The sequence below is a fragment of the Tamandua tetradactyla genome, chromosome 24 (assembly GCF_023851605.1).
Source record: "Tamandua tetradactyla isolate mTamTet1 chromosome 24, mTamTet1.pri, whole genome shotgun sequence".
Lineage (NCBI taxonomy): Eukaryota > Metazoa > Chordata > Mammalia > Pilosa > Myrmecophagidae > Tamandua > Tamandua tetradactyla.
Window position 1 is genome coordinate 49,615,363 of NC_135350.1, and position 14,172 is coordinate 49,629,534.

Sequence of the window (14,172 nt, forward strand, 5' to 3'; positions counted from 1 at the left end):
CTACAAAATTTTCACACATTAATATCACTTTCCAAAAACCTACAACCTCCAGATGGTTCTTAGGCCAGATAAGGCCTGAAACACAGAGGGGCAGGCTTCTCCAAGAACATAAACTAGATCCATCCACATAGCTCATTTTATTGACACCCCTTTCTAACATGAAATAGTTAGAATAGCCCAAATACCACTAAAGATTGAGAGAAGGATCAAAGGAGAAGGAGTAGTCATAAAACAGAGAGGGTAGGATTTAACAAATGGACCTGACAGCTGAATCATTATATTGATATTTCTTTCAGTCTCCAGTATCTTGGAGCTTCTAGAAGGAAAAACCTAAAACTGTAGAACTGTAACCTATATCAGCCTATAGAACTGAAATCTGTTCTACAATAACTTGTTAAAATGTACTTTGAAATTTATTGCTTTTTTGTATATATGTTATATTTCACAATAAAAAATGTTTTTAAAAAAGTCAAAAATAGAAAAACTAATTTTGAATGTTTACTATGACAACAGAATTTTCCTAAACACCACAGTTTTATGATTAACTCCTTATAATAAGAAAAGCAGTTGTTATTCCCATTTTACAGAAGAGAACACCGAAGCTGAGAAGTAATAAGGCTGGGAATTAAACACAAATGATTTCAAATCCCATATTTTCTCTTTTCCAAGAGTTTGCTTCAACCTGATCACTTTAGGAATATATAAAAATATTCAAGGCAATATAAAAACAAACACGATCTCCCCTAAACATATGTTTCATATTAACAATAGTTAATAGTTAATATTTCTTAAGGATATACTATATTTACAAGACACTTCACAAAGAAATGACACTTAGCAGTCATTTAATCTTCTAAGTGACACTAATCAGTCATTTAATCCTCAAAACAACCCTATAAGTACTAATATTTTTATAAGTTATATTACTAAAAAATGGGAGAAATAGGACTTGAACCTAAGTACAGGTTCTCAACCAACAGAACATTCTAAATTAAAACATTTTAATTTAAAATATTTTAATATAAAAGCAAAACAAATTATGAAATAAAATGCCAAACAGGTTTTCTTGAGGCAGGCCTTTCAATTATACCTCCAAACCCTTGAGGTAACATATTTCCTTTGTGAAGTTTTCTTTTAAAGGTATCACACTACATCATAAGGTTGAGCAGATATTTTTTATTAGAAAAACAATTTTTCTCAAAATCAGATGAGAAGGCAAATTTCTATGTTGTTATATCCACTTGGTTCTAGACAGACTTCTTTGTCAAGACTCTAGATTCAGTACAGATATAACATTTTGTAAGGCTAGAGTTTCAATTTCCTCCTTTCTAATACAGCACAGAATGCTCTATAACACTGGCCTTTATTATCAACCTCAAACTCTTCTTGTTGGTGGGTCAAAGCAAATTGTAAGCTTTCCATACCATACTTTTGTATTGCCAGTAACTTCTCTTTGCCTATGTCTTTAGGAAAAGAGTTTGCTGGGTTTATTAAATATAGGTAGAAAATTTCTTAAAGTATTTTGTTACTAGCATCAAAATATTAAATTAAGTTTCCCAGTAAATAAGTTTTCCAGTAATTTATAGCTTTTGGAAACTGAACCACAGTTTTCTCTTTTTTTGTAAGATAACTATTAAGGGGAAAGTATTGGCAGGATGTATTACCTTTTGGTCTGTGGTTACCGAAATCACCAGGAGCAGGGACTTTAACAGGTGTTGCTGAGCTCTGAATGGTCAGCACACTGGAAGTGGCAGTGGTAGAACTGGCCTTTGGTCTTTGTCTTGGTGCAATTGAGGTTTCTGTTGGTCCAATGGTATCTGTTATTCTACAAGAGAAGAATACATTTCAGTACAAATATTTGGATTATTTCTAATTTACTGTTGGTTGTATGAAGCATCTATTTCATCAGATGCATATTAATTATTAGTGATGATCATATTAGTCCTCCTGGTTTCCTCCTAAGTGTCATTTTCAAGTATTACATGTTTAAAGAGAACAGGGAAGAAAAAAGAATAAACTTAATCATTTTCCTTAAATTATGTGCCACTATTCAAAGTATGCCACTGAGGTTAAACTCATATACAGAACTGCTTTCCTACAATGAACTGTCCTTTTTAAGGCCCCCCTTAACCCAAATGTTAAGATGTATTTACGCAAAGCTCTGATCCAACAGTACAGTTTGATACTTAAACTAAACTCTTGGCTAGACATTAACTTTAAAGATGCTATTTCACCTTATTTTAAAGGTACATGATCATAACCTGGGATGAGTCAAATAAAAGGATTCTGTTCCACACCTTCCCCTCAATACAACTCCTACAGTTTTACTGAAAAGAAGGAAAAAGAGTATAGTTACAGAGATTGCTCTTAAGGAAATGAAATGAGATTGAACATAAAACAGAAATCTTCTCAAAAGGTTTTGGTCAAAATCTGGAGTCACTTCCATGAACTACTCAAAGACATAAAAATAAGAAACAATAATAAGCAGTCTCGCTGAGCTTGTACCCTAGGTCTAAGAGAGAAAAAACCATGCCTTAGGGTATATAAAACAAAGAAAGCAAAATTCTAACTGGTAGAGCCATAACCTCTTCAATTTCTTGAATCTTCAATATTGCTCTACTTAGAACACTAGATGAAAATTATATAAAACTTATTCCATTAAGACTTTGTTTAGGATGCAGAGTTGGTTGGTCAAGTGGTAAGTACAGTTTTAAAACCAACAGATAAAAATATAATTTGAGAAGGCACAGAAATGTGCTTTCCTCTTTTAAAAAATACTAAAAATTGGGCAGTGGGCGGTACGATGGTGGCTCAATGGCAGAGTTCTTGCCTGCCATGCTGGAGACATGGGTTCAATTTCCGATGCCTGCTCATGAAGAAAGAAATTTTTTAAAATACTAAAAGTCATGAACTTAGATAAATATCAACTTCGCTTTCTACAAATTCAGCAACAAAAATTCAAATACGTCTAAACAGGTACATATGTTTACTTTCAGTAGGATTTGCAAAAAGATCTCTGAAACTACTAAGTTCCCTTAGCACATGTTCAAATTGTTTAATACTTAAAATTGTTACATACATACAAATTATTAAGCACACATCTGCTATATTTGGAGGAAGCCCTGACAACTGGACAAATCTATAGTTATTTTCTAATATCTATGTATACCACAAGAGGGAGCTATGTCAACAACTAATTTTCCAAATAGGCCATGAAACTGAATCGAAAGATTTTAGAAAATCATAGAAATACACTGTATGTATGCTGTTTTCGAAAAATACATATGTGTTCTAGATGGAAGGGGCTGGTACAAGTTATATGAAAACTGAACTAAAAGGCAATTAAAGACTATGGATACATATAATCAATTATATCTAATGATAATCAGATATTATACTGAATTCAAATTATGGATGTGGCACTAATCCCAATAATATACAACTTAAACTCAAATAATTAGGAGGTAAGATTATGTACAAACTACTGATCTATCCATTCTTACTGACCGGGTAAAATAGGCCAGATCTGACCCTGCCTCTTTGAAGCCTAGGTCATTTTTAGAGATTCACAATGATATATCCATGAGCATATCAAAAGCTCTAAAAAGAATATTAAAAATTCTGCAGACAGTGGAGTGCACAGGTAGTTCAGTGTTTCGAATGCCTGCCTTTCATGCGGGAGACCCGGGTTCAATTCCCAGACCATGCACCTCCCCACCACCGCCAAAAAAAAAAAAAAAATTCTGCAGACTTTGGGTATTCTAATGTATTTTTCCAAGTATACCAATAGCTGTTACATATTTACAGATATCCAGCAGAATACTGTACACTAGTTTGACAAATGGTGCTTTAGAGAATATAGAGACAATCCCTGTCTTCAAAGAATTTATAGTATACCTAGGAAATTTTGACACATACTTGTGAAAATAGAGCAAAATAAAAGACAGTACAAGTAATCAATGGCAGGTGAGCACTGCCAAGAGTCCATGAAAGAGCAATTCTATTCTACCTTTGAGCTAATTGGGTTGGAGAAGGCTTCAGGAAGCAATTGGAATTTAAAAATAAATATGATTTCATTAGACAGTGGAAAACAACTAAGCATTCTGTGTGAAGGCATGGTAAGAAAATGCCTGGACAGTGAAGATCCAAAATTGATTAAAAGAGCAATTACTGGCATCAACACCGCTGCTCAGTCCCATCTAGTCTAGTACAGCAGTCACAGCTGTTTTCTCTTCCTGTCTTTTCTTTCTTCCTATCACCTGACAATCTTCCTAAAACTCAAATTAGACTATGTCTCTCTTTTGCTTAAAATCGTTCAATGTTTCCATCTGTCAAGGCAGTGATTCTCAGCATTTCCATCTTTAAGACATCTGATACACAAGGTTCACATGTTTAACAGTCCCATGAGCAGACAAGGTGGATTTTTTTAGGGGGTATAGGGTTGACTTTTAAGAAGTAAAATAAAAAGTGCCACAGACTAGAAACAGAGAAGATGGATGACATTTTTTTTTTGTTTTTTTTTTTGCATGGGCAGGCACCAGGAATCAAACCCAGGTCTTCAGTATCGCAGGCGAGAACTCTGCCTGCTAAGCCACCATGGCCCACCCAAAGATGGATAACATTCTTAAAAGTTTTTTTTAAATGTGGGAATAATGAAACTACCTATTGAAAGATTTCTACCTCTAAAATATACTCTTGAAGTGAAAAAAAGTCTAAATTTTTAATATTAAGCTTTTATATTTATTTACATTTAGATGTTTTCACCTTCTATGATGAATAAATGAACTTTATTTTTAATATAAAGTACAGATTTAATATACCATTAATTGTGCTTTACGTTTTAATTGCATTAACCATGTCTTTTGTTTATAATTGCATAGCCATAACAAGCGTAATGGCAAAAAGATATTCAAAGTGTCATTCTTGCTCATTTGACTCAAATATTTTTTAAATCTATAATTACTTCCTTATTTCCTCATTGCTAAAATAATTATAAAAGCACAAATAACCATAAAATTCAACTCAAGTACTACATTAATTCATAATTACCATATTAACAGTGGCTGCTAACTACAGCTATGTCACAGATAAGACACCGTTGGTTATGCTGGATACCAGCAAGTTTGATGTAACATCACCCTCAAGAGAGTATTTTGAAATTCAAGTAAGAAATGAAGGTAATACTTTTAGAATGATGCCAAACATTTTTTAAAGTATGTCACTGACAAATAATGATATTTTAACGGTTTATCAGTAATATTATTTATAACATTCCTCACAGCCAAACCCCATATAGCAGAACGGATGACAAGGTTGAAAATTCACTGGCCTCAAAAGCGACAAAATTTCTTTGCATGACATAAAAATAAGGCTGCGTACAACTGCCATTTACCTATCTCTCCAGTTTTTTTTCCCATCACTCTCATATATAGACTCTTATGCTTTCCAGCCTTGTAGTTACACAAGGACCATTCTTTTTGCTTAAAGCATCTGCCTACCTGGAATAGTTTCAGTACGCAGCTTTTTACTCCCCACCCTTTCAGGAAAAGCTAAGCAACCACCAGCCTTTGGATAGCATTTTTTCTGTGCTCCTGTTTTTTCTGCTCTGTCTTTTCCTTTCTCCACCTTCTCACCAGAATTGCCTGATAATGGTCTAGCCATTTGTGATTGTTTATCTTTACTAGAATGTGACCTCCTTGAGAATAAAAAGACTACTTCTATTAACTTTGTGCTGTCAGTGCCTGTATCTCACATATAACAAGTATATGACAAATACATGATATGTATTTTGTCAAATAAAATACTTTGCATAAGTAAGATACAGTACAAAAAAGGTGTGAAAAAGAAATCTCCCCAAATTCAACATTATACGTATTTTATAATTTAAAAATATAGCCCTGCTTATTAACTTTTAAGCTCAAAAGAAGCATGAGGAAAAACGAAATCGAACATTACACAGGTCTTAACCTACATAATACATTTTAAACTTATTAAATGCAGTGAGTTACTATAAAAAAAATTAAAAAGATATTATTTTTAAGAGCTTTAAAAAGTATTATAGCTATAAGCATTCAATTTAATTTCTACATAGTATATACATATTTTAAATATTCTGAAATAGTTATCTGTAAAAACTTTCTTCTTTAAATTGAAAAAATACAGTCATAAACTCAAAACATAAAACTTCATAAATTAGAGTTGCCATGTGATGAAAATGACCCATTGTAACATCACCAGTTAAATAATCACTTCTTTATTGCTGAGAGTGAACTGTTTATGTGGGATTGATATTAAACCCTCCAACTAAGATAAAAAGTTTATTTTGTACTTGCTATCTAAACTCCAGACCACTTGAAATAAGCAATAAAACATTTTTTTGTGAGTGAAGATACTTAATCAATGACATTCGGTAGGATTAAAAACAGGAACTATAACTTTTTAAAAATACTTATTCAAACTTCAGAATAGTTTTGCATACCTGGCTTTTATTTGGCTTTTCCTAGCAGCTGCTTCACTAGCAGTCATCGGTTCAGGAAGAGCTGAAGGAATAGAAGAATTCTTGGAAGGAAGAAAATTTTTATCATTTTAGTTTTCAATTTCATTTTAGTTTTTAGTATTGTAGAAATCTTTTTGTTTGCCCTTAAAGTTATGTATATACTCCTGAATTTAAAAAGTACTCTCTATAAGATAATACGATTTTCACCTTAAAGCCTACAAATTATTTAAATAAAGATGCCAGATCTAATCTGCAAATGTCATTGCATGTAACCCAAATGTCACTATCACATTCATGTTCACAGAAACCTTTGAGAAATAAGCATAAGACAAGGTATCACTGTATCCACATTACAAATGGGTAAATCTTCAATAAAAAAAGAAAGATTATGTTACATGTGTTAATCGATGACTATCTCAGGCTTTGGGAAATAAAAGCAAATATCAAGCATATAAGTAAAGAGGTGTTGCTAAATGCTGCAAATAATTTTCATGACACTGCTTGTAAAGATGTGGAAAACAAGGTCAAAAGGCCTTATTAATTTATTTATATCTGAATGCTTGGCTCATAGTAACAACCATATATAAATAAATTTATATATAAATAAACATTTATAAATAAATGTTTACTGAATGAAAAGCTAAAAACCCACAGTCAAATACTGACTTTCATTAATAGAATCTTATAACTGCATAACTTTCATCTTGAATAAAGAAAATATTACAGTGACAAAGTAAAGTATTCAATAACAGCAAAAGCAAATGAAAGGTATCATCCTCTTATTTTCTTAGTGTGCTGGATTAAGTTATATATAAAGGAAACCTGTAAGAAGAAATCAGACCAGAACAACCTTTACAAAGTTAAGAACAGCTTAAAATCTGAGATGATTATAGTGAACTTTATTAAAATTAGTAGACACATGCCATGCACCATTCATTTGAGGTAAAGCACAACTGAGCAGAAATCAAATAGAATCCAAACAATCTAAATGATGATATCTATTAAAACCAGGCTATTTTCCATAAACTAAGCACTGGATTTTACATTAATTCTTTGTAAGCCTCATAGTTACTCCCCCCTGCTTTAAAGAAAAAGAAGTTTAAGTAACCTCCTAACAGACACAAAATCAGTCACTGATAGTTTATGGAACCCAGGTCCCTTCAGTTGTAAGACCTGTGGCTCTTTACATCAAAGGTTCCCAAACCTTCTTTTAGGAAGTTATATAGTGTCTCAGTCATTTTTCCATGGCACCCCCAGGTCACACACACATGCACAAGTCTTGAAGTCCTGTTTATTTACCCAAACAACTTAACAATAGTAGTACATGTAGGATCAAACAGATATCACTATGTTTCCATCAAAAATTCAAAATGTCTTGTAGTTCCCTAGAGCATTGCTGAAGTTCCCCAAGGCACTACAGTGCATAGTTTGGGAACTGTGGGTTTATACCAAAAATACTAAGCAGAAACACTCTGTCAGAACACTTGTTATAAAGCTAGTAACTCTGAAAGTATATATATCTGCATATGATGAAATGGATTTTAAATTCAGATTCTAAGTTAAAAACTACTTACATTGATGTTGGAGACTGGACAATCCTTTTTGGCAAATTTAAATGCAAAATAGGACACTAGAAATATGTCAGGTCTATAATCTGGATCTGGCTCAAGCATGAACCCTGCAAGAACAGATCAAAATATTAATGTTACTGAACAAAGAAGTTATTTAGGAGTAAATTCTAAGGATAAAAAAAAACATTCTATTGAAGATAAAAGTCATGATTCAAAAAAACATTAATATTTACAAAAAAATGCAGAAATTACTAGTTTATACATGAGCTTTTGAAGCATCATCCTAAACTAAAGGCAGAACAGCTATAGGGTAGCTGTACACCAGAGGAATAAATGACAAATAAGGTTATTCTCTTAAGAAAATGACACAGAAAAACAAGCGAATTTAGTGAACATCGAAGAATTATTCAAGAAAGTTCCAGGCCCATTGTGGGGTCCTTATTCTCATTATTATCTCAACTATTGTGACTTACATTTTTTTTAATAAAGCCTCAAACATTGAAAAAAGGCCAAATTGTGTGTATTATAATCCATTTAACAAAGTAATATAGGATTAACAATTTAGGTTTCCAGAAACATGCTTTCTTCCCACTTTACCAGTGGGGAAGTGGTATTTACTATACCACTATATGCTATCCATATCATATTCAGAAGCATAAGCATAGTTTTAAGTTTCTATTAAGAACAGATTTCACACCAACCTTACACAGTGATTGAAATGCTTGACTTTTTTTTTTATTAGCCAAATGACCACTACTACTTGTCTATTTCTTGGGTAAGTTCTGTTAATTTACAATTTTCATAAGACAGTTAAGCATTTATAATGGATTCCATAACTAAAAAATCTGTATTTGGTAAAGGCACTCCATGTTCTAACTCTAAAATGTTTTACTACCTAAATTCAAGTAACAGGGAAACATTTCAAAATAAGATGCTTTTCTTGGGAAATAATCAAAACACAATTTAGGAAGATGGTGGCATAGGATGGTGTGGAATTTACTTGTCCTCTAGAGCAACTAATAAACAGCCAGGAACTGTCTGGAACAACCATTTGAAGAACATCTGTGACCACAAACACATCATACACCAGTCTATAATAGGTAGAAGGGCCAAGATCATAGCACAGAATGTAAGCAAATACCACAAACTGCAGAGGCTTATGCCCCTCCCCCACTGGCACAGCAGGCTGCTGGAGACCCTTCCCAGTGGGAAAAAGAAACAGAATCTTCTGGGAGCAAGGGAAGGTAGCCCAACCAAGCTCCAACTGTGGTTTTAATTAACAAATTTGGACAAATAAACCTAGAGCAAGAAGGAAAGGAACCCTGAGGTCTCTCCGGGCAGGGAGTAGGCAAGACTGACAGAAGAAAAAAAAAACAACAAAGATGGAGGCTTTTGGAGTCAGCTGAGCTTAGAATACTTGAAAAGGGCTATGCCCCAAGAAAAGGGGCATACAGAGCCACATATCAACTCTGGCTCTTGACTGGAGAACCATGGGGGCTGTGGACTGGCTCTAAAAAGGGATTTCTTTCTCTCTCTCTCTTTTTTTTTTTACTATTTTAAGTAGCTCATCAGAAAAAGCCTCAGGAATTTTCCATTGTTAGCACTGACATAGGCAAGGGTGGAATTAAGACAGAGAGACAAAGTCAAGTGAAGGACATAATTCTCTAAAGAGAGTATCTTCCCCAAGAAAAGGTGCGGGGGGTGGGGAGGCCCAGGTCAAGTGGCTGCTCTCATTCAGAGAACTGAGACCTCAGGGGCTGGAAAACAGAACAGCTTAAGCTTGTCTTCTACCTCAGCCTCTGTCCAACCATGCCCCAGGCAGGGACAGGGTCTGCTGAGGATTAAGGGCACAACATTATGCTAATGGGGAGCTGTGGGCTAACAAGTGCCACCTGCTAGGCAGGATAGGAAAAGCACAGAGTCCAAAGGCTTCACAGCAAAGTCTAACAACCTGCTAGGCCTCACCTCAGAGAATGTGATATTGATTACACCCTGTTCCTGAGACCTGGGCCTCTCAGGTCTGGGAAAATCTGATCGGGGTTGATCATATCTAGGGACAACCTACACACAAAAAAAGGGTCCATAAAGGCAGAGCAAAACCCAGAAAAACAAGAGCTGAAAAATTCTGATCAATAGAACCTATACTAGAGGTCTAAAATAAGTTAAACTGAATGCCTAAGAACAGATAGAGAACAAAGCCAACCAACAGAAAACCTGGAGTAAAACAGTGCAAATGACTTCCAGAACAAACTAATCTAGGAAATCAGATACCTAGACACCAGCCAAAAATTAAGAGTCATACTAGAATAAAAAGAAGATATGACCCAGTCAAAGGAGCAAACTAACATTTCAAAAAGATACAGAAGTTGAAACAACTAATTAAAGATGTTCAAAAGACATGATAAATGAAATAAAAAATCAAGTAAATGAGATAAGGGAAGATACAGCAAAAGGAAGGCTCCAAAGACATTATGTGATCATAAAGAAGAAATTGAAGCTTGAAAAAAAACCCCACAAAACTTGTAGGAATGAAAGGCACAACAGAAGAGATGACAAACACAATGGAGACTTACAACAGCAGATTTGAAGAGGTTGAAGAAAAGATAAGTGAATAAGAGGACAGGACTTCTAAAATCTTACACAGAAAAAGAACAGACAGGGAAAAGAATGGAAAAATATGAGCAGGGTCTCAGGGAATTAATGACAATATGAAGTGAATGAATATATATGTTAATGGAGTTCCAGAAGGAGAAGAAAAGGGAAAGGGGCCAGAAAGAATAATGGAGGAAATCATCACTGAAAACTTCTTGTCTGCTATGAAAGACATAATACTACAGATCCAAGAAACACAGTGTGCTCCAAACAGTATAGATACGAACAGATCTACTCCAAGACCCTTACTAATCAGACTGTCAAATGTCAAAGACAAAGAGAGAATTCTGAAAGTAGCAAGAGAAAAGTGATACATCACAAACAAGGGAAGCTCAATAAGACTATGTGTGGATTTCCCCCAGAGAAATCTTGGAGGCAAGAAGGTAGTACTATAATTTATTTAAGATAACGAAAGAGAAGAACTGCCAACCAAGAATTCTATATCCGGCAAAACAGATCTTCCAACATGAGGGAGAGTTTAAAATATTTTCAAACAACCAACCCTGAGAAAGTTTGTGAACAAAAGACCTCCTCTATAGAAATAAGACCTCCTGTATAAGAAATAAAGGGACACTACAGGTAGATAGGTAAAAAGGAGACAGAAATTTGAAGAGTATAGATATGGAGACTATCAGTAACTGTACAGAATAAAGGCATGACACATGCAACAGTGGGGATGAACATTGAGGACATTATGTTGAATGAACTTAGTCAGAAACAAAAAGACAAATACTGTATGGTTTCGCTAATATAAACTAACTATAGTGAGTGAACTTTGAGAGTTGAAGTTGGAGAACACAGGTTATCTAGGACATAGAAAGAGGGTAGAGATTGGGCATTGCCATAGGAGTACAATATATTAAAAGGATTGATTGTAAAAATTCAGAAATGGATAACACAATATTATTTGATGGTAGCACAATATTGTAGGTACACCAAACAAAACTGAGTGTGACTATGGTTGAAAGAGGAAGGCTAGGGACATGTACGACACCAGAAGGAAAGATAGAAGATAAAGTCTAGGATTGTATAACTTTACAAAACCTAGAGTGGAGGATGATGTTAATGAAATGCACAAATATAAGAATATTTTTACATGAGGGACAACAAATGAATATCAACATTGCAAGGTGTTGAAAACGGGATGGTATACGGAAAATACAATCAATGAAAAATAGGGCCCACAGTTAACAGTAACACTGTGTATGCTTCCATTAAATGTAACAAAGGCAATATTCAAAGTTCAATTTCAGTAAGATGAGGATATAAGGAAGGGGCATGAGATTCTTGGTGTGGGTGTTATATCTCCTTTTTATTTCATTTCATATTCTTATTTTTTTCCTCTTCTTTCTTTTTGGAAGAAATGGAAATGTCCTCATATGGATTGAGGTGGTTATATAGTTATTATAATTATAATATAATAACTATATTATACTGGGAACTACTGATTGTTTACTTAGGATAGATTGTATGTGTGAATAAAACTATTTTAAAAAATAAACAAAGTTACAAGTGCTGGAGAAAATGAGAAAGGGATATATCTACTCATTCTTGGCACATCTCCATCTGGAGGGCAGTGTGGTGGTTCCACAGGAGGCCAAGTATAGGGTTGCCATATGATCCTACAATCCCAATAATTAGGTAAATACTTGGAAGAACTAAAAGCAGAGACACAAGTGAACATTTGCATACTGGTGTTTATGGTGGCAATAGTCACAATTTGCAGTGGATGGAGGTGGCCTAAGGGTACATCGACTGATGAATGAAAGGGTAGACTGTGGTGTATACATAGAATGGAATACTGAGCAGCTGCAAGAGGGAACGAAGTTGTGAAGCATGACTACGTGAATGAACTAGGTGAATGAACCTTGAGGACAGTATATTGCATGAAATAATCCAGAAACAAAAAGACAATATTAGCCTCCCTGATATGGACTAACTATAATGTACAGACTCTGAGAACTAAATCCAAGAGCACAGGTTATCAGGGGAAGGCGTATGGCAAGGGTTCCTAGATTGTAAGCTCTTACAGTAGTCACATCTATTCTTGAATTGTAATGCTTATTTCTAAATTCTGAGATGCTGAGCTCTGTCTATAACCGTGTTGTACCCTGGAACTTAGGCATCTCTGTGACACCTGAGACTCAGAGCTAGAGTTCTGCAAGCATGAAAGTCAGCATTACCCCAAGCAGCAACTTTAAATAGCTGAAAAAGAGAGGAGACTTCAATAAGAGATATGAATGAAGCATAAGATATGCTTATGATTAAGGTAAATTAGACCAAAGGGTAAAGGATAATATTGACTGCATTTTAAAACTTCAACTTCTGAGTAAGATCAAAGGAAGAGATGTCTATTTGGTGAAAAATTTATATTTCCTATAGCACACTATCTAATTTAACTTGTATGGTCAGTTTATTCAAACATCATAATTACATGGAACCTTGAATAGGGAGTGAGATCTTGTTGGTTTGTACATGTTAATGTGATACTCTGAATAATTTGGACACAGAATTAAAAAGTATCTGAGAGTACCCTTGAGGGATTGGGGAAATATACGGAAATATTAAACTTCCCCACCTGGGGAATTTTTGATATTCTCACAAGCATTGGGGATTACCAACTTAATAGGCCAGCCATTGATCTTGGGGCTTGCCCTTATGAAACTTATTCCTGAAAAAAGAGAAGCTAAGACTACTTATAATATAACTCACCTAAGAGTTACTCACAAAGAACATCTTTTGTTATTCAGATGTGGCCTCTTTCTTGAAGCCAACTCAGCAGGTAAACTCACTGCCCTCAGCCTTATGTGGGACATGACCCCAGGCATGTAAATTTCCCCTGGCAATGTGGGGCACACCTTCCAGGGATGAGCCTGGAGCTAGAATCATGGGATTAAGAAAGACTTCTTGACAAATGGGGGAAGATAAATGCAACACAATAAAGTATCCATGGCTGAGAGATTTCAAATAGAGTTGAGGGGTCATTTTGGAGGTTATTCTTGTTTAGGTTTTAGTTTTCAGTGGATTAGAACAGTTAGAAAGAAACACTTGTAACTGTTGAATAGTAAACCAGTAGCCTTGATTCTTGAAGATGATTGTATAACTATACAGCGCTCATAGTATGACTGTGTGACTGTGAAAACCCTGTGACTGATACTTCCTTTATCCAGTGTACGGATGAGTAAGAAAATAAAGACAAAAACAAATAAATAATAGAGGGGGGATAAGGGGGATAGGATGTTTTGGGTGTTTTTAATTTTCATTATTATATATTTTTGGAGTAATGAAAATGTTCAAAACCTGATTGTGGTGATGAATACACAACTATATGATGATACTGTGAACCCCTGATTGTATACTTGGGATGATTATATGACAGTGAATATATCTCAATAAAATTGTTTAAAAACAATTCAGGCTAAAAACAAAAACTATTTAGTAAAATGAAAAATA

At 34.5% G+C, this 14,172-nt stretch overlaps 1 protein-coding gene across 3 annotated transcripts in view; it reads right to left on the reverse strand.

The window, feature by feature from the left end:
• BMP2K (BMP2 inducible kinase) overlaps positions 1-14,172 on the reverse strand; it is a 205,909-nt gene that overhangs the window by 64,344 nt on the left and 127,393 nt on the right. For all 3 annotated transcript variants that reach the window (XM_077143055.1, XM_077143053.1, XM_077143056.1), the window contains exons 8-10: positions 8,071-8,174; positions 6,479-6,558; positions 1,665-1,825 (exon numbers count right to left, since the gene is read on the reverse strand). In XM_077143055.1, the coding sequence (XP_076999170.1) occupies positions 1,665-1,825; positions 6,479-6,558; positions 8,071-8,174 (345 nt within the window). The remainder of the gene's footprint in view (positions 1-1,664; positions 1,826-6,478; positions 6,559-8,070; positions 8,175-14,172) is intronic.